Below are 22634 nucleotides of genomic sequence, written 5' to 3'. Positions count from 1 at the left end.
AGACATGTTGGGGTGTAACTGTGCTGGTTTCACCACAACATGTTTTTCCACATTCTTTACCACCCATAGAATTCCAGTCCTAAAATCTGCCTCCAGGCAGCCAGGGATAGGATCAATAATCCAAATTTGAGGTCACCTGGAGGCAGCCAGCTCCCTTCTCCTGCCCTGCCCAACAGCCTGTGAGGAGCAGGCAAAGGCTACCAAGACCTGTGTTCCAGCTGGGACTGGCCAGTGCTGGGTGCCACAGGAACTGCGTGAGAGCAGATCTGCAACAACCCTCCCCTCACAGGCTCTCTGAAGAACACTCAGGACACAGGTGAGACCTCAATATTTGCCCACAAAATCCTCTTTTTAAAAAAACTGTAAATCTCAGTAATACTTTTGAATCCAAAAACCTCATCCTGTGGCAACAAACTTCAGCCCAAACAAGTTCCTCATGTTCTTTGCTCTGAATCTGCCAGATGACAACTTACCTTGATGGTCTGCAGCCCTTGGGGCCAGCAAATCAGCACCTCTACACCTTCTTTGTATCAGTTATTGTCTGGTTATTTTCCCCATTACCTTGCCTTTTCCAGTTTTTGCCAAAGTGATGGAGTCCCCTTAGGTTTAGGTTCAGCATTCAGTATGGATTATTCTTTTGAGAAAGCAACAAGTTGATCAGTACAACAGCTGAATCCCCAGTCGAATTTAAGCTGGAACATATTGTACAGCAGGACAGCAGCCTGGCTGCAAACCTGTGTTTTTAAGCAAGGTACAACCAATCAAATCCATCCTTATTGCTCTAAAGAGGTGAAATCACTGAAACAGGTAAGTTAGTGGTAAAGCAAAAAGCTCTGCTTTATTGCTAAAACAACTTTTGATCCAAAAGTCCCATCAAAGAGCTGCCCTGCTCAGCATGGAGAACCACTCGAGGGCTGCACAAAGCTCGCAGTGCCTCTGGACTGTGCTTTATGGAGGGTTGTGTCTTCATGTGCCCAGCTCTCCAGTTTCAACCTCAGCATCGATATCTCTGACACCAACGGAGACAAGAAGTACCCACTGCGTATTTGGTGGTGGTTTAGCAGAACGCGCGTAGCAGGAGGGAAGTGGAACAGAGGCCTCGGGAAGCGAGGCTGAGCTCAGCCCCTCTGGTGCCCGGCAGCACGAGCTGCCCGACATGTCCCGACAGACGACTTGAGACGAGCAAGGGGGACCCCTGCTGGGCTGCCGGCCTTGCTACAGCCCAGCCGCAGAAACAGCCATGTAAAACCAGGACACTTCATTACATTTTCAAAAGCTGTAAAACATACACTCTCCAAAACCCCTGAGCCTTACTACGCCAGTCTCTAAGAGGGTGCTTTCCTCTCCCCGAGCTGCTGTGTGTGAGCAGCACTGAGCGCTCCGGCCGTGCCAGCGTGTCCCATCCTTCTTGGCCAAGGGCCTGGATGGGATCTCAGTGCTCCTGAGCAGCCAGCGAGGCTCTGCCCTGCTGCACAGCAGGAACTCTTCCCTGCAGCTTTGTGGGTGCCAAGGGCAGGGCTATGCCTGCTCACTGGGGTTCCCTGTGCCCGAGGCTCTGCTGGGAGCCGACGCCTCGGCCGCCCGTGGGGCCTGCTTGGGAAGGCGAATGGGAACATAGACGTTGGAAGCACAGTGCTCCTTGAGGTATTCCCCCCCTTTCTCCTCATAGTCCTTCCTGGTTATCCAGCCTTCCTCACGGTTCATGTATTCCACTGCCCAGTCCCTAGCCCCGTACCAGGCATCCAAGACAGGGCTGGAAGCAAGGTGAACCTGGATGGAAGGAAAACAGAAGAACAATGTCCATTCAGCACAGGAGATAAAAGCCCTTTTTACTCTGATTACAGTGGTATGTGACACAAACAACTGAATTTCAGAAATTTGAGCTGATTAGTCAGTGTCTCTCAGAAAGAGTAATGTCAGGAATGGGTTCAAGTGTGTTTTCACCTTGTTATCAATTCCTAAGCAATCAATCTGCAAATTTCCAGCCAAACACACTTGGGTGTGCACGATCCTTTAGCAGAAGCAGACTTTCCTTTTTTAAGGCATCGTCCCTACTCTCTATGCTGGAAGAGCAACCATATCTTTGTTTAACCTGCACCTTCTCAGGCCAAAGAGCTGTTTGCAGAGTGTTGTCTTAAAACCCTCTCCATGCCCATGCTCTAAGTAGCTCTGCTCTGCACCTCACCCAATTACACCTGAACACAGAAGTGCAGGCTGTTCACACAAACATCATGGCAATACACACACCTGAAAGGATGACTGGAACGGCCTCATTTCCAGGAGTTCCTTCTGGATTCTGGCTTTCAGTCCAGGGTACATCGTATTTCCACCAGTGAGGAAAACATTCTGGACAAGAAGAGCCTGTTGCTCCTTTGAATACCTGTGAAGAACAAGAACAACTTGAGCCTTTCTCAAGGACATCTGCCCTACGAACTGGAACAGCTGTGGGGAATACTGATACCTTGTCCCACGATTCACTTGGAGAAGCTCTCTTCATCTTCCTAGCACCAAAAACTTTTGTTTGTTTTCTGGAAATTCAAGGGGTGGCAGAAAAAATCCTGAAAGCACTCAGTACCCCGTAAATCAACAACTGGATTTCTCCCTTCTTTCCAGGGCTGGAATTCTTACCTTTCAGAAAATGTGATCTCCTACGTTCATACCGTTCAGGGGTGACATTTCATTAATGCTAATTTGTCTGGAAATGGCCAGCAAATGTGCCTATATCATAACTTTAAAATGTTACCCCTGATTTTGGTCTCTCAAAACCAGAGACTGCCAGCCCTGGTGCAAGGGTTTGTTGTTTCCCTCAATAACACGTTGGACCAGGGATCTCTAAAGTGGAGTGTGTGCAGAATAATCCAGTGGGGTGCAGGAAGATAAATTGATAAATACATTTAAATAGTGTTTACTTCACCTTTGTCTCATCATTTTTTAAATTCTATTTTTCTATATGTTTTAAAATGTTTGTAATACATTTGTTTAGTAGTAGCTGTAATTTATAAGTATACATATATTGGAGGGGTGTGCTCAAAAAGTTTTCATTGATGGGGCAACTGATCAAAAAACTTTGTAGATCCATTGACTTAAAACAAGCAGAGTTACACGTGGCTTTCAGAACAGGAAGGCAAGTCTAACCTGCAATGCTTGACCCCAGCAAAAAGAATTATTCCAACATATTTTCTCAAATTATTGTTAAACCCCCAGCATTTCAAAAGCTGGTATCAAATGAAGAATAGCTTGTCTGGCATAAATAGTTTTGTAACTCACCTCTCAAGGACATACTGCATGGTTTCTGCTATACCAGCCTGGTCCTCTCCTATCAGGGAGGGCTGGAAAACAATCTCTGGAGCCCTGATTCTTTCAGTGCCAAGGAAAAGCTGATGGTACTCTGCCAGGTTAAACACGGGCTTTAAAAACATTGAGAAGTAGTGGGCAATTATGTTAAAGAACAGTAATATTCTAGAATAAGCAAAGTTTCCAAACAATTCTGTACGAAACCCAGATGGTAATGCTCTCATGGAGAAACAGCATGATGCTAAAGGTTCAAAAAAGGTCAGGGAAGCTGGACTTTTCCTAGGATTTATTCTGCTTGGAGCCCCCCAGTTCTAAGGCTCAACCTCACAAGTTGAAAGCTGTGTCCACTGGGATGAGATACCAGGTATGGATCACAGACAAAAAAACTTGAGCAGGACTTTTTTCCCTTAATAACACAGCACTGCTACACCAGGCAGTGCCTGCAGAGTGAGCCAAGTGGGAATATTGTCCTTTTAAACCACCAGCTAAGATTGCCAGGACTTCTCCTCTCTTAATGTCCTGTTCAGGTAGTTTAAGCATCTCTTCCAAGAGCAGGCAAACAAAGTTTGCATGAGGAGAAATGTCAGCAGACTGGCTGGACAACTGGGATGCAAAGCCCTGGCACGAGGTGTAAATACAGAAACCAAACCTGCACTGCAGCAACAGGCTTCTCAACTTCAGGCTGCTCCTCAGCAAATAAAGGTTCAAACTCATTAATGCTTTCCACATCCTCCAGGGACTGTTCACTGCCCAGTGGATCCAAGTCAGGAGTCTGGAAACAGAGCAGGAATGTTATGGTAGGTTAGCTCAGGTGTGACTTCAATTCTGGTGACATGGCTGGAAAACTCAAATCCCAACTTTTTAACATGCCTGAAAGCAAATATCCCCAGAAAATAGAAAGACAGACATTCACTCAAAGCACAAAAATCAAACACTTCCAATAAATTTATCCCAATGCCAGGTCAGAAATCCAGGCCTCAGTCACCAGGCTGACTGGCAGGATCCCAGGCAGCCATGCCCTAAGCATAACAGCATATTAAAACTTAGTAAAATAGCTTTTTATATTGGTTAAAACTTGGTGCCCTCCCAGCACATCTAACTGCTCTATAATTACCATAAAATTCCCTATTTTGCTTGTGTGGGACTGGAAAACAAATATTTGCTAGTTACAAAGCCAGCACACTATGTCTGAGAGTTTCAACTGTCTAGTATTTGCTCACAGGATGCACCAAACCCCCTATTATTTTACACAGACGTGAAGCTCTTTCCTAATGAAAAGCATCACTCAAAATCCTACAAGACTCCTGTTGCGAGGTAGGAGCAGCATGTAATTATTTTTTGTGTTACACTGTTACCTCTGGGATTTTGTCGCAAAATATTTGTTGTGGTTATTTTAAACTTGAAACATTTGTTGCAATGCCAGGATGAGCTAAAATTATGTTCTTCAAAAATTCTTAAGTATCTATTTTATATCTACTTAACTGCAATTACTCAAACTGAAGTTTAGCAGTGTTCGTCGTTTACAGCAAAAAATGCAGTAAGGTGAAGTTCTGTTAAATCCATTTCTATCTTTAAAAAAAATGACAAAACCAGAAACACACAGAACTCAGCTCAACACTCGCTCTGACAAATGGATTCTGTGACAATTGTAGATGTTCTCTCAAGGCATCGACCACACAATAAGGCTTGTGGATTCATTCTGAGGTCTGAGATTGCACCTAGCAAAGAGCAGGAGTGTGGGAGATGTTGGAATTTAGGCACAGTCACTGAGAAAAATCACAGGTAGCTGCTAATCTTTCAATTCTCTTTTTTTTAGAGTATCTTCTTTTGACAGAAGGCAGAAAGATTCTTTACCACAATAAGCCCATCATCTCCTTGAATTTTGCTGAAGCACAATCATTCTGATTCTTGCACTGATAATCACAGAATCATGGAATGGTTTGGGTTGGAAGGGGCCTCAAAAGCTCATCCAGTTCCACCCACTGCCATGGGCAGCGACACCTTCCACTAAACCAGGTTGCTCCAAGCTGGCCTTGAACAGGGATGGGGCAGCCACAGCTTCTCCGGGCAACCTAAATAAGTTTCTCCCCTCTGTGCTTCAGTTTTCTGGTTTTCTCTCTACCTTTTCCCTGAATAGAGGCTGATAAAACTAAAAAAGCTCTGTCTTTTGTGACTTGAAAGGCAATTAAAAGCACGTGCACAACCAGCCTTAGAGCACCACTTAGCAGCAGCTGCTGTGTGCTGGGCCTGTGTTAGCCTGGCAAAGCAGACAAGGAGCTTCTCATCTTCAAGACAACTCCAACAACCAAGTGTAGCAATTAATCTTTCATTAAGGAACCAAAACAGAACATGCTGCTTAATTGCACCAAAAATAGCCAGAATGAAGGCAGGGTTGGTTGTTTACCATAAAGTTCTCTGCACCTGAAGGGGAAGAACAGAAGGGAAAACAAACACCGTTTTTAACAAAAAGATTGATGGGTTCCTCTGTATCTTTAATAGAAGGCTACTGAAGATTCAGGATGGTTGTCTCAGGACATTCTCTCTGAAAAGAGAGAAGCAGTTGCCAACTTAATAATGACTTGCAGTGTGTTAAAGAAAAAGCTTAGTTCATCAATGGAAGTCTGAAGCGACACATTTCCAAGCACAGAAGCTTAATTCCTTCAGAGACAAAATGAGCATTACGTTGGTGAAAACATCCTACCTCTGGCTTGCTGTCCACAACATCTACTTCAATATTGACTTCTGACTGTAGGATCTTCTGCTTCGTTTGTTCAACAGACAGACTCAGTTTGTTGATGTAAGACTGAAGCTCTTCTGCAGAGTCCATGTTCAGCTCCACCAGAGCTTTGTGGAATTGATCCATCTGACCATCTTCTAAAAGTTCCTGCGGACAGATCAGAGTTGGCTGTGGTGAACAAAACAGGGCAATCACAGCTGTCAGCACTGCATGTACAGACACTCTGCTTGCACTACTAGACACTACGATGTGCACACTTTGACAGCATTTGAAGTATTTCCCAAAAGAAGTGCTGTTCAGGAGCTGAAAACATCCCCTGCATCAATAATCTCTGTTATCTAACCTTGGAAAGCTCCTATCAGAGAACACTCAGGACAGTCACAGCTTCTTTACCACGATGTGTGACCTTCTGATAAAGCTCTGAGGGCAGCCTGCCCTCCTCCCAAGATACCACACTGAAACTTTGCCCTGATTACCTGCACATACAGCAACCTGTCCAGCCTCTCCTGGTCCAGCTGCAGTTTCTCCTCTCGGCGCCGCGCGTTGAGCTCCTGAAGCCGCCGCAGTTGCTGCTGCCTCTTCTCCTGCTTCTCCTCGGATGCCACAGTGCTGCCCAGCAGCTTGTTGGAGAAAGGCAGCTGCATCTTGTGCACATTGTTCTCATAGTACTCTGGGCACCGCCACTTCTGCAGCTCTGGAGGTTTGGAAAACAAAGTAACTTTTTCTTCTGTCGGCCCAAAACAATGATTTGCGCATTGTGCCCACCCCACGTGAAGGATGAAAGGTGAGGAAAGAAGGCAAAAATAGTCCAGCACAGAATTGTGCCGCCTCTTGGCAGCTGTCCCCAAGCTTGGTTGCCCCCTCTGAGCACTGCCTTCAGGTCACACACCCAGTGCAGGTGGCTCTGAGTGCTCCGACCTCCGGGAAACACCAAGTACTACAAAGTGCAAGTGCACACTGAAGTCTCTCTGTCTAAGAGGAGGGAGAGCTCTCACACATTTCTAAGGAAGGCCCATTCACAAGTGACAAATTTAAAAAACCACTTTTCCTCAGCTGCTACTTCAGATAACATTTGCCATGGAAATTATAAACCTTATTTAATTCACACAAAGTCATGAGAAATGTCCTGTGCAACTTTGGAAACCTTAGATATGAAACACAGAAATCCTAACCAACTTAGAGGTTTTGTTGACGTATAAAGGAAATAATAAGCTAATTTCAAATTCTTTTCTGCTGAAACCATCCCAATTTTTATGTACAGCATAATACAGGTTTTTTTGTAATAGTAGTAGTTAAATTTTATTTCTGTCTTAATTTTAAATGTTAAACCATTGCTAAGCACGAGGCAGGTTTCCACAAAGAAAGCAAAACAGCAGCAGAAAATTTCTGGAAGAATTCGAGCCAACTTCAAAACAAGAGGTCGAGAAGACAAATTCAGAGTGGGTGAGCATTATCTGGGGGTGAATTAGAGCTGGCTTTACCTTCTGTGTAGTCCTCTGCGATGTAGCTGTGCTCGTGCAGGATCTCCTCCATGCGGCTGAGGGTGATGGCTGCGAAATGCCCGGGGTACTTCAGCTGCAGCAGCCGCTGCAGGTACACGGCAGCCTGGCACCCGCCCAGGTTAATGCGCTTGCAGTTCTTGGCATCCAGCCTCAAAACGCAAACAGACACAGCTCACACTGGGGGAATCCACAGGAAAGCAAACACAGCTCCTGCTTTCTCTCGAATTATTTGGTTTCCATAGATGAATATTCACAGATAAATATTTCAAGGTTCAGTTGCCAGAGAATCTAACCCACCTGCTTTTCTCAGGCAACAGCACAATCACTGCTTTGTTTACTATGGTTTATTCTGAAAGGCTCTGTTCTGCCTTAAAAAAAAACCCCAAATACTAAGTAATTTTGGCTACAGCAAGGAGATGTTCTAACAAGAGAAGTGATGGTTAGTGGTGCTAAAAGTAGTTTTTTAACCTTTGTAACACTTCATGGTTGGATGGGTGTAAACCTTGAAAATTTGAAGCATTTATCAGATGTAATAAAGCCATTTCCTGCAGTAAGGATTAAAAAAGAGAAAAAAAGTAAAAAGAGAAAGTAGAGCAATGTAGCAGAATAACTGGAATGATAAAAGCCTCAAGCACTGCACAAGTCCCACACACAGAGCACTTCATTTTGTCCCAAAGCTGCTTTAAAACCTAACATATGTTTTTTAATGCCCAGTTTCACCTGGGGCAGATAGCCCCTTCTCCCTTTGAAAGTACACATCAAGGCATGAATAGCAACTAAAACACAACATTTACAAGAGCAGCACTGCTTCTTCAATTCAAAACTCAACAGAACTTAGCAAAATCTGCAGAGCTGGTTTTAACTCATCAGTCTAAATTAATACAAGAGTTAATAGTGCAGGGCTGGAGGAACAGGTATTTGCATCACTTGAAAAGTCAGTGGCTGCACCAGACTTAAGACACCCAGAACTCACCTGCCTTCTAAGACTGGCAAAATGTGTGTACACTGGTACCCTGAGGATATCACCAAGCCACTGCAGGGCCAGCTCTGCCTTCTGCTGTGATAAAAACTGTACAGGCTGTCCACGCCATAGGACACTTTTGGCACTTGGTAGCATTCAAAGAGGAGCTCAGACATCATTTGCCTTGAGTACAGAGGATTGCAAACTGCTTCAGTCAGAACAATTGGGTGATCCACACAACCCTGGGAGAGACAAGGGGAAAGAACACTAACAAAGGTATGAAGGGAAAATCCAGGGTTAGTTATCCTTGCTTCTTCTTTTAAGCATCAGCAAAAACTCCTCCAAAATGGCCACGAGAAAGCACTTTATGTGCAGACTATTAATCATGAAAGTTAAAGTACATCTAGTGTTTAAGAGGGTAAAAAAAATGTTAATGTTAATTCAACCAAAGAATAAACTCATAATGGTGGAGGAGAACGGGCTTTTAAAGGCATATATAAATTATAAAAAAATCTAAGTAACCAAAACCCATGCAATGGGGAGGTGAGTGAAAACCAGTGGCAGTTTAGCTCCACTCTGGGTAAAGCTTACAAACTGGTGTTGTCACGCAGGCAAAGGGCTCCATGGTCTGAGAAGCAACTCTCAACACAGCTGGGTATACAGATGGTCAGTAAAGACTACTGATAAGAGCATTAACCAACAGTAAGTTTAAGGCAGATTAGACATTAAGAAAAGATTCCTCCCTGTGAGAGTGGTGGGGCACTGGAACAGGTTGCCCAGGGAAGCTGTGGCCACCCCATCCCTGGAAGTGTCCGAGGCCAGGCTGCATGAAAATCTGAGCAACCTGGTCCAGTGGGAAGTGTCCCTGCCATGGCAGGGGGTGCAGCGAGGTGGTCTATAACGCCCCTTCCAGCCCAAACCACTCTGGGCGGCTCAGCCCCGGCCCGGCGGTACCTGCGAGGAGACGCCGAGGCGCTGGAAGACGTGGTCGAGGAGCAGCTCCTGCAGCTCCAGCTGGACGGGCACGTTGCGGTCGAAGGGCGAGCGCAGCAGCCACCGCAGGGGCTCGGGGCTGCCCAGGTCGTTCCCCACCTGCGTCTCCGCGCCGGCCCCGCCGCGGGCCCCGCGGCTCCGCGCCGCCAGCGAGCGGAACCGCAGCAGCGGCTCGGCGGGGACGGCGGGGTCGGGGCAGGCCCATCCCGCCCGCGTCTGGAAGGAGCCGTTGTCGATGACCAGCGGCACCGGGTGCGGGCTCCGCACGGCCGCGCTCGGCGCCAGCACCGGGTCCGGGGCCCAGCGCGCGTCCCGGAACGCGAACACCCGCGTGGGCGCCGCCATGGCGGGCGCGCCTCCCGCCGGCGTCCGGCCGGGAACGCGGGCGCGCACGGGGGTTCCGGGGGAAAGCGAGATTGTCTTAGGTGAGCGCGTTCTGTGATGGGAGATCTTTGTGTGCTCCCAGGCCTAACCGGCAGGAGAGCTGACCTAACCCGTGGGACAGGCAGCAGTCGGCATAGAATCACAGAACGGACCTTAAAGATCTCATTCCAGCCCCTGCCATGGGCAGGGACACCTTCCACTATCCCAGATTGCTCCAAGCCCTGTCCAGCCTGGCCTTGGACACTTCCAGGGATCCAGGGGCAGCCACAGCTTCTCTGGGCACCCTGTGCCAGGGCCTCCCCACCCTCACAGTAAAAAAAAATTCTTCCTAAGAGCCAACCTTAATTTTCCCTCTTTCAATTTGTACCCATTACTCCTTGTCCTGTCACTACAGCTCCTGAGGAAGAGTCATTCCCCAGCTTCCCTCTAGCCCCTCACACACTGGAGAGATGCTGTGAGGTCTCCACACAACCTTCTCCAGCTTGAACATCCCCAGCTCTCTCAGCCTGTCTCTGCAGAGAAGGTGGTCCAGTGCCCTCAGCAGCTTTGTGGCCTCCTCTGGACTTGCTGCAGCAGTTCCATGTCCATCGGATGTTGGAGACACCAGAACTGTGTGCAGTATTTGAAGTGGGGTCTCACTAGAGCAGAGTAGAGGGGGACAGTCATCTATTCCCATCTGCTATCATCCCTTGGAGAATCATTTGGGTTAGAAAAGACCTCTGAGATCATCGACTCCAACCTGTGACCCAGCACAACCTTGTCAATTAATGATCAGAGCCTCATCCAGTCTTGGATATTGTCCTTCCTGAATCGAAGGGCCCAGAACTGGACACAGGACTTGAGGTGACCCTCACTGGTGCCCAGCACAGGGGAGAAATCACTTTCCTGGTCCTGCTGGTCACATTATTCCTAAGACAGGCCAGGATGCCATTGAATTTCTTGGCCCCCTGGGCACACCTGGCTCATGTTCAGCCACTGTCCACCAGCACCCCCAGGGTGGAACCTGTCAAGATTATTTTAAATCAGGATGTTCTTTGATGTAAGACCTTTGTATGCTTTCAAGCCTAATGAGCAAGAAAGGAGACCTCGTCAGTGGAACACGGAGCAGGATCATCCCTTAGTCAAGGACATCCTGAAGCTTTAAGGACGTCGTAAATGAAGATGTTGATGTAGATCTACGTATATATTATATATTGCTAACCTCAAGGTCCTTGTGTTCTAGGGCTGAACATGTTCATTATAATACTAAAAAAAGACTCTTCCCCTGAGAATGCACAGAAATTGGCTGGGCTGACGTAACTTGAATGGAAATTACTGAGCAATCCTAACAGAGGGGCTGTGTTGGCAAAGTCACTAACTCTGAATTTCTGTGTATAAATAGCAGGGAAAGTCCATGGGGGTGTGCTGGATTTGTGGAATACCACTGAGCACGCAGGCTGGGGCAGCTCTGAAGTAAACAATCCTTGTCTCTCTCAAGTGTGTCATTATTGGCTTGTTGCACACCAGGTAACAAATCCAATTTTGTGGGTATCACCATCAGCCTGGGGGCTCGGCTGTACCCCTGTTCCCCTTCACACTGGGCCCCCCTGTCCTTTAAACTTGGGCTGTGAAACCTCCCCAAGGACTGTGGCTCGTGTGGAGGTGAAACCCCACAGCCCTGGCCCATGCCACTTGCCCAGGAGGTCACTGACACAGCTCAGGCATCTCCCACTCCTGTGCCCCCAGCCCCTCTGGAGATATGGGAAATGGGGAGGGCCTTTCCCCCTTATTTCAATCCCCCATTCCCTGGGGAGATGGGTTCCAGGGGGGATCCATCCTGCCACAGCAACAAGGAGGCCCCAGGCTGGCTCAGCTCGGTGAGAGCCAGCGTGGACTCCAAGAGCTTCCAGTGATGTGACTGAGAGACACAATTTGTCATTAAAATTAAACGGATCACAGCTTCAGCTCCTTGCCATCCCTCTCAGCACTGCATCTGTAGGCAAGCTATCAACAGCCTGATTTCCAGAGGTGCCCCCAACCTGCCACCCCCACTGTGTGAAAGGGGGACTCAAATATTGAGCATCCTTGAAGCTCAGGGCATTAATGGCTTTTCTCACTTGTTTACTCAAAGCACAGAGCAGGGCTAATAGCTTTCTTTTATCATGCAGAGGTGCTATTAATGTGAATTAATAAGAATTTGCAGAGTTCATTTAGATCTTGGGATTAAAAGGCTCATTTCAAGGGGCTGCTACTACATAAAAACAAACACACGCTCATGAGCAAGAGCATTAAGTGCAGGCAATCATCTGTAACTTTACATCACTGCTCTCTTCTCCTGAGAGCTACACAAACAATTAATCTAGCCAAACAACACTCTGTGAGGTAAGCAATAGATTATGGCTTTATTTTATGGAAGGAGGAACTCACAGCGTGATGAATATCAAGTTATCAAGTACATATCTGGTTCCTTCTTTGATCACTACTGAACTCCTTTACTCTTAAGCAATACTTTTATTGACACACGTCCTATGACATCTGCTAGTCACCTTTCTTGGAGGGGAGACAGGAGGGCAATTGAAATACAGAGGTTTATTTCCCTAAAGGATTAACTAATAGATGAGGATATACAGAGTAGGTTAAAAATAGAGTCAATACGGGACGTATTTGTGCTCTACATTGAATAAGAGCCTGGGAGAAGTAGCTTGTAGCTGCTCATCCCCTACACATCTCCGGAGGGTTGAATCTGTTTTACTGCTTTCTCAGCAGCAACCCTGGCTACTCAGTCTCAAAGTGGCCGAAGCACTTGGTTATCTCCCCTCTATCCAAAGACAAGAACTAACTCTAACTACAGTTTTAACATAAACTGGTTTAACATAAGCCTCAAAAGCTTCCTAACCTGTATTTATCCTTTAAATAGCAGCTCAAGAAAACATCTGACTTGATTGGCCGCTCTCTGGCTCTCAGTTGTTCTTATCCCATATTAATCCCTATTGCTCCCTCCCCAGCACGGGGCTGTCCCCTTTGCTGTGATATCTCTGCTCTTCTTGTGACCACCAGCGCTGCAATGAGAGTCATTAAAAGGCTGTTAGAAAGGGGAGCAGCCGAGCTGTTCTAAACTTAGCGTAACCTGAAGCAAGCCATGAGGTATCCCCTGGTTCCTCTGGTCAATGAGCTGACCTTTCCTCTGCTCTTCTTCTGGTTCTGTTTGCCTTTTGTAATGCTGCTGATCGTCGTGATTATCTGGCTACAGCTGCTGCTTAATGAAGGTAAGTTTGGCAGTTGATCAGATAAAGTGCCGCTGCATAAAGTTAACTTCATCTTTAAAGCACTCTGCTGGCTATTTTTAGGGTAATGCCACTTGTCACAGGAGGAAACTAGAGGTTTGTTAGTGCTAGTGGTAGCATATAGAAAAACCAAGCAAATTGTTACGCGTTTCTGTTGAAGATGTTCACAAGACAACCAAGCTGCCACCTACCCTTCTTACACTCTCCCTTCATCTCAGAGGTAATTTGGTTTAAGAAAGGCAAAGACAAGTAATTTTTATAGGTTTCTGTTTTAAAAATCTCCCAGAAAGCAAGCCTAATCCTCTAATTTGGTACACTTTAAATTCTGTCCTCACAGATCTCTTGCACCTCTCCTTTTTGGGAGGGCATGAAGGGTTTTACTGGGGGAGCTGGTAAGAGATTCTTTCATGCTGAGGCTGATAGAAAGTTTTGAAGGGAGTAAGACGTGCATTTTCATTTATTTGTGTATTTTGCCAGTTTGTTTTTCCTATCCATCCCTGATTCTTTCCTCTAACATGTCAGCAACCAATAACAGGCTTTGGTTTAGTTTAATAATAAGCTCATTGTTGCACTCATGAGGATAAAGTCTTGCTACTGTGCTCTAATGCTGGAGAAAAAAATCTAATCCCAGATGAGGAAGTTCAAAATCAGTCACAAAATACCTATTTTACATAGCTGTGCCACATCCATATGCTGCAGTTGAGTGCTCAAGCTTTTGTATGGACAGAGTAATTCTCTTGATGCCTTGAATGAGATTTTCAGGTTATTCTTGCTACATTTACAGCCACAATTTCTGGCCCTGTAGTGACAGTTGTTAGCACCAGGCCTCCAACTGTTTCCACAAATGCTCTAAATTGCATTTTAACAAGTAAGACATTACTAAATTTTTACATACCAGCATATTTACAGAATTAGAACATTAAAGCTTTTCTCAGTTACTAAGAGATAAAAATAAAAGTGCTCTTTTTAATATTTTCCTAACTGCTGTCCACTTCTCAGTCATATCCACTTCTTTTATGCTAGTTTATAGCAGGCACAAGTGAAAAATAGTTGCTGATTAATATAGTTGCTTCTTAAGAGCTAATTAGTTAAAATTAAACACTTGTAAAGGCCTTTTATTGTCTAGTTTGGTTTGAAAATCCTTTATTTCAGACGGAAAAAGTTCAGAGGAATCTTGTCCAGCTCCTAGATGGAATGTGCAAGGCTTGCAGCCAGGGAGAAAAAGTCCCATACAGGTGTTTTACATGTTCGTTTTAAACCTGCTTCTAGCACAGATGCCCAGCACAGAAATGATTAAGAAAGAATCTCCTGATGAGCCTGATTCTGACTCTGAAGATGAACTAACAGAGGAAGAATACCAGAGTGATGCATCCAGTACAGAGATGCAAGAGGAGTCACAATCCAGTGGACCTGTGGGAAGACTGAGGCCCAAGCCTGCTTATCTGAGCTCAAATCCAAAAAGCCAAAAGCAAAGCCTTCTTGCTGTGGCCTCGAACAGCTGGTCCCAGAGGCAGAAGATAAGATATTCCCATGCTGGAAAGAGCATTTTCTGTAACATCGTGATGGTGAGTAGGGGGACCAGGCTGCCTCCTTGTATATCTGCTGCTTTTGTGCCTCAGCTCTGACTTTTTCCACCTCTGCCTGACTCACAGGCCTCTTGGGTAACACAAAGCTTCAAGATTGGTTTCTGCCTGGTTAATGACTAACGGGAGGTTTTATTTTCTGCCTTCTCTGTTTGTAATGACTCCTGTTGTAAACAAGGTAAAGGTAACATAGAATTGTGCAGAATGACTGTCATGAATATATGTGTGTATATATATTTAAAAGTATGTATGCATATTTTAAAAGTCCTTGAGAGATGCATTTAAAATGGCAACATCTGCTACTTATTCCTCTAAGATAAGAAGTTAAACTCAACCATGTGTAGAAATTCTCCTGGTATTTATGGCTGATATTACATCCTTTTAAAAGTTGCTTCAGATTTCCTACAGCGGAGCATGTGACTGAAAATAAAATGTATTTCACTTGCTCAATAAGCACTGAGGCCAGAAGTCTCTTTGCAAACACAGCAACCCTAATCCTTTCAGGCTTTACACAAATCCCAAAAGATAAATTTCAAGCAGTGGAAGAGCTTCATGTCTTGCGTGTCTTCTCTTTCCCTGTTCTTTGACTGTTCCTTTGCAGAAGGGGCTCACAAGGGAAAGCTGCTCTGTGCCTCCACTGTCACTATTCCCAGTCCTGTCTGCTCAGTTACATTGCTGGGATTTTTGAATTGCAGCAACTGAGGTACTCACTCCTGTTTCCTTCCACCAGTTCTGGGGCAGTGCTAACCTTGGTTAGGCTGGACTAGCCAAGGACTGGAATAATCTTAAACTGCTGCAGTTATTTGACTAACACACCCTGAAGCTGAGCTTTCGCATGAATAATACCTCAGGTGAAAGCATTTTTAAGACCATTAACACCACCAAGGCAGTACCAAGTCAGTGTAGTAACCATTTATTTAACATTAATGAATTTCATACTTTTTTCAAAGGCTAACAATGAGCTTGGTCTTGTCTAGGGCACCATTTGGTTCTCCTAGAGCTCTTTATATGTACAACTGTTGACTTGAACACAGCAGCTTGAGCTTGTCTCTTGTAGGACATCATATTTGTTGGTTGTGTTGGGTGGATGAGGGACGGGAACAAGCACTGGTGGTTTCAAAATCCTGTATATCCCACTGAAAATGGAACCTCTTCCAAAAGCATCACTGCAGTGACAATTCTGTTCTTCCTTTTCTTCCCCAGCTGTTGTGCACCTTGCTTTCTTCTCTCACCTGGAATTTTGTCTGCCTGTTGCTCCAGACCTTTAACATCCTGAGGACTCTACTGCTGCCATCCTATCTGGTTACCTACATGGCTCAGCTGTTGGTTTTGCTGGGTGAAAAAGCTGGGAAAATCCTGGGCTCCCTGAGGCTGGAGAGCAGAGGACTGTTGCTTTCAGTCCTGAGGGGGAAACTGGAGCTGAGTCAAGCTTGGAGATCCTGCCTCAGGGTGAAAATAAAGCAGTGAGTCCCATGGCAATCCAGGTCAGCATCGGTGACAGCTGCTGCAGAACAGCAGAGGGAGGGGAATTGTCTGAAAAAGAAACCACTCAAGACTAAGTCAGCACCTACTCAGATCACCACAGCTGCTTTCAGTGTCGACTGCCTAAATATGAAAAGGATGACAGCAGCCAGTTTCTTGTCCACTCTGCTCCCCTCCCACCTCAGAGGGATAAGCTCCTTTTTTATAAGGACCACGCACTCCACCAGCACCAGTGATAGTTTCTGCTCACCTATACTAATCTTTGATTTCAAATAAATAAGATCAAGGCAATTTCTCTCTGTAGCAGTTCTTACTGGGTTTTAAACGCAGTTCAGCCCAAGGATTATTATACTCATAGTCCAAATAGCACTTTTCTGATCTGCAACTTGGCAGTTCTCAAAGTAGGAAACTACTTTTCAACATTTGGGTCTAACAGATGAACCAAGCCTGCTCCAATTAACAATAAATAATTAAGCCCTCAGCAGATCCTGAGCATGCATGTCCCTGATTTCCGTTCAGGCTTTGCTTCTCAGCACAGCTGGCAGGCTGATGTAAGGCAGGTTACAGCCTAGAGAGGCACTCACCAACAGCTTGATTTAAGCAGTTATTGTAACTACAAGGAGGGTGACGAGCCTGAGATGAGATTTTGTAGCCTAAGGGTTTATCCAGGTGCCGGGCTGTGAACGGAACAGCTGTGTGCTCTTGTGTTGATGCACACGCTCAACACACTCCTTTGTTTTAAAGAGGACCTGAAATACGAAGTCCCGTCCCAATGAATGCGCTGGGGCTTGTGAAAACCATTGTTTCTGCTGCCCATGGGCGGTGCCCGCCTCTCCAGAGCCTTACACGGGCACACCGTGCAACACCAGCCCGCAGCAACGATGAACCCTGCCCTGCTTGTGCTCGCCTTTCCCTCCCCATCCCCTGAGCTCCGCGTGGCCAAATATTTATCCACGCTCTTAAACAAAACTTGTCTGTCCGCATCTTTATTTTCTCAGCTCCTTTCTTTAGAAAGGAAAACGAAAAGAAAAAGAAAAGCTGTTTGCCGATGACATCCCCCTCTCCCGGGAGGGAGCTTCGGGGCTCTTCTCCAGCGGGGTTCCCCCGTTTCTTCCCCCGCCTGCCAGCGGCGAGCAGGAAGGGTTGGATGCTCCCGGTAGGTGAGGAGGGAGCGGGGCGAGCTCCGGAGGGGCGGGACGGGGGCGGAGGGAAGCGGGGTCTCCTCTCCTGGCCTCGCCTCCGCCGAGCTCCGCGCCCGGTCCTGGGTGGCTCTGGCCAGAGGGTGCCGAGCCGCGGGGTCGGGAGAGCCCCCCGCTCTCTGCTCCTCCTCCTCTCCCTCCTCTCCCTCTCCTCCGGCCGTTGTCCGCAGCGCTGGCCGCTCCAGGTAGGCGCTGGCCGCTCCAGGTAGGCTGATGCTCGGCGCTGGTGGGGGGCTCCGGCCGTGCCCCGCGGGTCTGGATGCCATAACGTCGTACAGTGCTGAATTGCCGCTTTTCTCCCAGAATTTGGCTTCTGCCCCGTTGGGGAATGGGGTTATTGTCTCGGCTGTGCTGACATCTTAAAGCTGTCTTCCCTGAGCCAGCGGGAAGGGCATTTGCTATATTCTCAAGGTTTATCTCTTTACCTTTTCTATCGTATGCACTTAAAACGTGTTGGCAAGAAAGGCTTAATCTTGTAGCGGCATCGTTGAGGCTGCCTCTAATACTGCAGCTGAACCCCTGGGGATGATACCTCCTGTCTCTATGGGATTTCACTTGTTTAGGCTACTTGGGTATTTTAGACTCCCTGTTAACCTCACTTCAAAAAGAAACCCTGCTATCTTGAGGCAGTTGCCAAAATGCCACAGCTTACGTTAAAAATGTTATACTGGGATCATCACTGCAAAGAAGTAGATGAACTGAGGTGAGTAAATAAACAATCTAAAGGTCTAGGAGAATATTGCTTCTTGTACTGCATGGTGATGTTCTAAAGCCTGGGGCTACCAAAGTGTATGCTTTGTGTAGTTTTTAGTCTGTGTAAATACACTCGGAATAGCTTTAGCTTGGCTGGGCTGGCTGTCCCTGGCAGTGTCACTGTAATAGCAGGGAGCTTGGTGCCAGCTTGCAAAAACCTGCTTGAGAAAGCTACTTTGAGGACTCCTAGTTCCTGCAGAGTTCCCCAGTACCACAGCTATGCTGATGGCACTAGTGGTTTAAACCTGGTTTTCCTGTCTCTGAGCTATGAGAAATAATGCACAAATAAATATTTGGCTGTTAAGAATAGGACTTTTGTGTGTGAATTTAGCTAAAAGTAGTATGGAAAGGGCATTTTGGTTCTGCTGTGGGTCCGTGCCTCTTACAAGAGGTTGGTGCTGTAAGAACGTGGCCTGGAGAACTGACACAGACCTACAGATGAGGGGTCTCAGTTTGAACCCTGTAGACTTTGTATTGTGATCCACATTTGTTAGAATGTTTCCTTTCCCTGAATCTGGCTGTAGTGCCTGCCCCTGTGCCTGTCTTTGCTGAGCATTTGGAGTTCACAGCATGAATGTAGCATGACCTTGCAGCTGCCTCGTAGTCTCCAAGTGCTTGAACAGCATCCATGAGTTTGTACTTTAATTTCCTTTTGCTGTTGTGTGCAAAAGCTGTTTCCTGGGCATCAGCAAGAGAACTTGCAGCCTTGGATGCTGTAGTAGAGCTCCTGCCAGTGTGGTTGTTTACAGTGACTGCGAATAGTTTTGGATTTAATTCACCTGAGGGTCTCTTGTTCACCTGGTGCATCATTTCTCATGTGCGTCCAGCAGCCTCCATCCCATTCCATACTGCAGCAAGCAGCTATTTTTCTCAGCTGAAAAGATACCAAAACCTGGACTGAACCTTTTGGAGCACAGCATTAGTGAGAGTTGTAATTTGGTAGTTCCTTTTGGCTGAAGTTAAGCCTCCTGGGAGGTGGAGGATGCATTTCTGTGTGCCAAACTGTGCTGTACTGCTTTGTGACCTTTTGCACATCACTTAATCTCTCTCTTTTTCCCCCCTTCTTATTTGTAAAGCCTTTCCTTTGCAAGCATGTTGCAGGGGTGGGTCTGTTAAACATTAAGACTCCGTTGGGAAGCATTGTATGTATAAAAACAGAGATAACAATTTCTTTCTCCTCTGAGCTCAAAACTCTAGAAGAAGTTGGTAAAAAGACCCGAACTCTAATATGGTGTAAACTGAAGTGACCTAACATGTTTTGGTGGATTTAAGTGATAAACGAATCTCAAGTCACTATGTCAGAGCATTTTGAAGGTCTTGCAGCATGTGGGGATCCCTAACTTGTCAGCAGGGCCTCTCTGAGTAACAGCTGGGTGAGCTGTGGCTGTTTACATCCTTCTCCTGCAGGAGTCATAGGATGATTTAACTTGGTTGACATCTGTTTCCAGTAAGGAGGAACTGGGGTTCTTGGGTCTAAGCTGCGTGAAGAAAAATAACACTGAAGGTTTGGCTCAAGCTCCCAAGAGAGCACAGCAGCCGAGCTCTTGGGTTAATCAAGACGCATTTTTGAAGTCAGGTTTTTAATACTGAAAGGAAAAAACCATAACTGCTGTTTCCCACTTCCCAGCATCTTTGGTTGGTTGGATAGAGAGCCATGTTACTTGTCAAAGCTTTATAAACTGAAATGGGTGAGTGTCCAGCTTGCCTTAAGGGAAATGTCACTCACTGGAGTGCTGAAATGGGAGCCTACAGAGGTGCTGGCACCTCAGTTCTTTACAAGACCCAACTGGCCAAAACCTTCAGAATCCTGCTCTGGCTTGTGCTTGACCCTGCTTTAAGCTGGGGGCTGGCTGACGTGGTGACCTGAGAGCCTCTCACATGTGCTTGTGATGGTGCAAACTGCTCCAGCAACAGTGCCCTTCCCTGTCTGCAGGGCAAAGGAGCCCCCACCCCTTCAGGGCCTCCTTAAAAATCACTGTGTGATTGCACTGGGATCTTCTCTTTTGGGTAAGGAGGCCAGTAGCGTGTACGTGCAATACACTCTTAGCTTTTTATGTACTTTAAAAGTTAAACTACCATCCCTGACCAAGAATGTGGTCTATTTTAGCTTCATATAGCTTTTAGGCTCCTAGTTCAGCAAAGTATTTTCTTAATTGGGGATGTTACGGCCCATATGCTTCTATTCCAAGCAGTTTAAATGCTTTCAGTTGGAGACATAAAAATATCTTAGTTGTGACATGATGCTTGAGCCTTCCTGCTGCGGATGCAAAATCCATATGGCAATGAGGCTTAATTGAAACCTGCTGGAGTTACTTCTCTCCTGCAACATATTATATGAAATATTCTTTATGCAGCTGGCCTGAAAGGGCTACCCTTAATTAGATATCTCTAATCAATTAGTGCTTTTGGAAATTCTGCTCCTTTCCAAGACTCATGATTTTGTTTTATGCAAAGTCCTTCAATTTGATGAACTACCTATCAATTACAGCCTGTGTGATTTATTCATTATTTTATTCCACAGACTTTAGGTGTAAGTCATCCACCACAGCGTTGTCGATTGTGTGGGTAAGTCCTTCCAGGTGTGTTGTGTAGTGAAAACCTTGTCTGAAATCAGAACTTGTTGCTTGAAGAGTTGGGTCTCTAAATTGGTTTGAGATTCAGATGTTTATAATATTTCCTGGTATTTGTTGCTGTTTGGTCAGACCGTTGGGTCAGTTTGCAGGGGAATATGTTTTGTGATTGCAATTAAGATTGGAGAAAGAAATACAAAAGCTGATGTAGCTTAAAGCATACTCCCCGAAGTAGATTACTCCAAGAGTCTGGAATGTGTTGGTGGGAGGCTTCAGTTTGAGTGAGATGTTGCTCCATGCATGCAGGAGTCCTTCCCTTCCTAAAAAATTGTTTCCATCTGCATGGCTTATTCCATCAGCCCCCAGGGCTGCCAGTGCCTGGACTGCTGAGCTATTAAAATCCATGTGTCTTGTAAAAATGAGGATCTTTCTCACTAAATCCTCTGTGCCAGCTGTGTGCAAAGGGAACTTTGCTCTGGTCATGCAGAAAAATAATAAGGCAACCCCCACTGGGGACCTTTTAAAATAAACAATGTTCTGGTATTTCTTAAAATTTTTAGCGGGAGAAATTTCAGGACCCTCGAATCTTCCTGCTTGCAATCTTCTGGCAAGCCCATTATTAATTCACTAGTTCTCTGAGGGCTGCCTTGTTGTTCTATAATATGGAATTTTGGCCATCTGGATATCTTGCAGGGTCTCTGGCTACTTGAATTGAAGGTTGCGGCTTCTGGTCTGTGCAGTGTCCTCGTGAACATACACACTCCCATCATATGGTGGAGCCTGAGCACAGGAAGTGACACGAGCCTGCTTGGCCAGTACGCACTGGTGGTTCAGCAGTAGCAGACTGGGCAGCCTGGGCATGGATGAAGCACTGAGAGGAGGCTGCTGGCCAAGAGTTATTTTATACTTCTCAGTTACCTCTGTCTGGGGCACCTAGGGAAGTGTGGAAGATGTACCATTGTAACTAAGAAACATTGGAAAGGCACAAATCTGGAGTACTCTTCACTCCCTTGCCTCTGCACTTTTCTCTCTGAAGGGTCTCATTTCTGAGTTAGATTTCAAGAGATGAACACTAGAAATAAAGGTGGAATTCCTTGTGTGTAAGCCCTTGAGCAAAGGGGAGCCTGGAACTCTTGTGAAGTCCATAGCAGGTGGCCAATATATAATGGAACTGGAAGGATATCCTCTTTAGGCAGCAAATAAATACAGCCTTGCTGATGAAAGTTGTTTTTCTCAGTCAAGGTAAAGCTGGGACAATGTTCCTGTTTGAAAACAGCGGGGCTGACACAGTGGAAGGAAATCCCTGCGTGTCTCCCAGCGGAAGCTGAGGCATGCAGGGCAGTATATACATCCCTGCAGCTGATCTCCCAGCCCCTCATTTGGGGCAAACATTCCACAATCCTGGCCTCCCTCCAGCTTGTGCACAAGCAGGGTAAAACTAGATAAAGGTAACAGCTGTATTTAGCTGCAGTGTTTCCTTTGCCTAAGGGGAGAGGAAGGATCCCTCCTGGGAGCAGCCCTGCGGACGATATCCCTCATCCAAGAGTTTCAGAGTTCATTCACTCCGCGCTTCCTCCGCTGCCTTGGCCAGCGCAGAGCAGGCGCGAGGCTGCCGGATGTTTGCAGGCCAGGAAGGGTTTGGAGCAAGCTCAGAGCTGCCAGGTCCCTTAGGAGAATCCAAGGCTTGATGAAATACCAGCACTCACTGAGGAACAAGCTTTTTTGGAGAATGGCTTTTTGCAAGGCTTATTCTAGCTGCAACAACGTCTTAGATGGAAGGAAACGTAACTGGGGGGTGCAGCTGATAAAAAAGATCAAGGAATTGCTGCTTGAAGGCATTCCTGTCAGTTCTGCTCGCGTGGTCTGTGCAGTTTTGTAAAGGATTAGCATCACCTCATTGCTCACTAAGCAGA

At 46.2% G+C, this 22634-nt stretch overlaps 3 protein-coding genes across 3 annotated transcripts in view; 2 read left to right on the top strand and 1 right to left on the bottom strand.

Moving 5' to 3' along the window:
* Positions 1–812: 812 nt before the first annotated feature.
* ACTR5 (actin related protein 5) lies at positions 813–9838 on the bottom strand. Its single transcript, XM_048322072.1, has 9 exons — positions 9449–9838; positions 8507–8736; positions 7513–7682; positions 6508–6725; positions 5996–6178; positions 3944–4066; positions 3268–3407; positions 2248–2380; positions 813–1770 (listed from the first exon to the last, which is right to left on the bottom strand). The coding sequence occupies exons 1-9, from the start codon at positions 9830–9832 to the stop codon at positions 1519–1521; spliced, it is 1833 nt and encodes a 610-aa protein (XP_048178029.1). The 5' UTR covers positions 9833–9838; the 3' UTR covers positions 813–1518.
* Positions 9839–12853: 3015 nt separating this feature from the next.
* On the top strand, positions 12854–16490 carry ADIG (adipogenin). The gene is made up of 3 exons (XM_048321997.1): positions 12854–13116; positions 14404–14699; positions 15921–16490. Exons 1-3 carry the CDS (start codon positions 12990–12992, stop codon positions 16182–16184), a joined length of 687 nt encoding a protein of 228 aa, XP_048177954.1. The 5' UTR covers positions 12854–12989; the 3' UTR covers positions 16185–16490.
* A 94-nt stretch (positions 16491–16584) lies between these two features.
* Positions 16585–22634, top strand: part of ARHGAP40 (Rho GTPase activating protein 40) — a 38007-nt gene continuing 31957 nt past the window's right edge. Inside the window, exon 1 of the mRNA XM_048321995.1 lies at positions 16585–17355. The gene's annotated coding sequence lies outside the window, so the exon portion shown is untranslated. The remainder of the gene's footprint in view (positions 17356–22634) is intronic.

This window comes from Corvus hawaiiensis, chromosome 17, assembly GCF_020740725.1.
Source record: "Corvus hawaiiensis isolate bCorHaw1 chromosome 17, bCorHaw1.pri.cur, whole genome shotgun sequence".
NCBI lineage: Eukaryota > Metazoa > Chordata > Aves > Passeriformes > Corvidae > Corvus > Corvus hawaiiensis.
The sequence above is the reverse complement of the archived record's forward strand: the minus strand, read 5'-3'. Positions and strand labels throughout refer to the sequence as shown.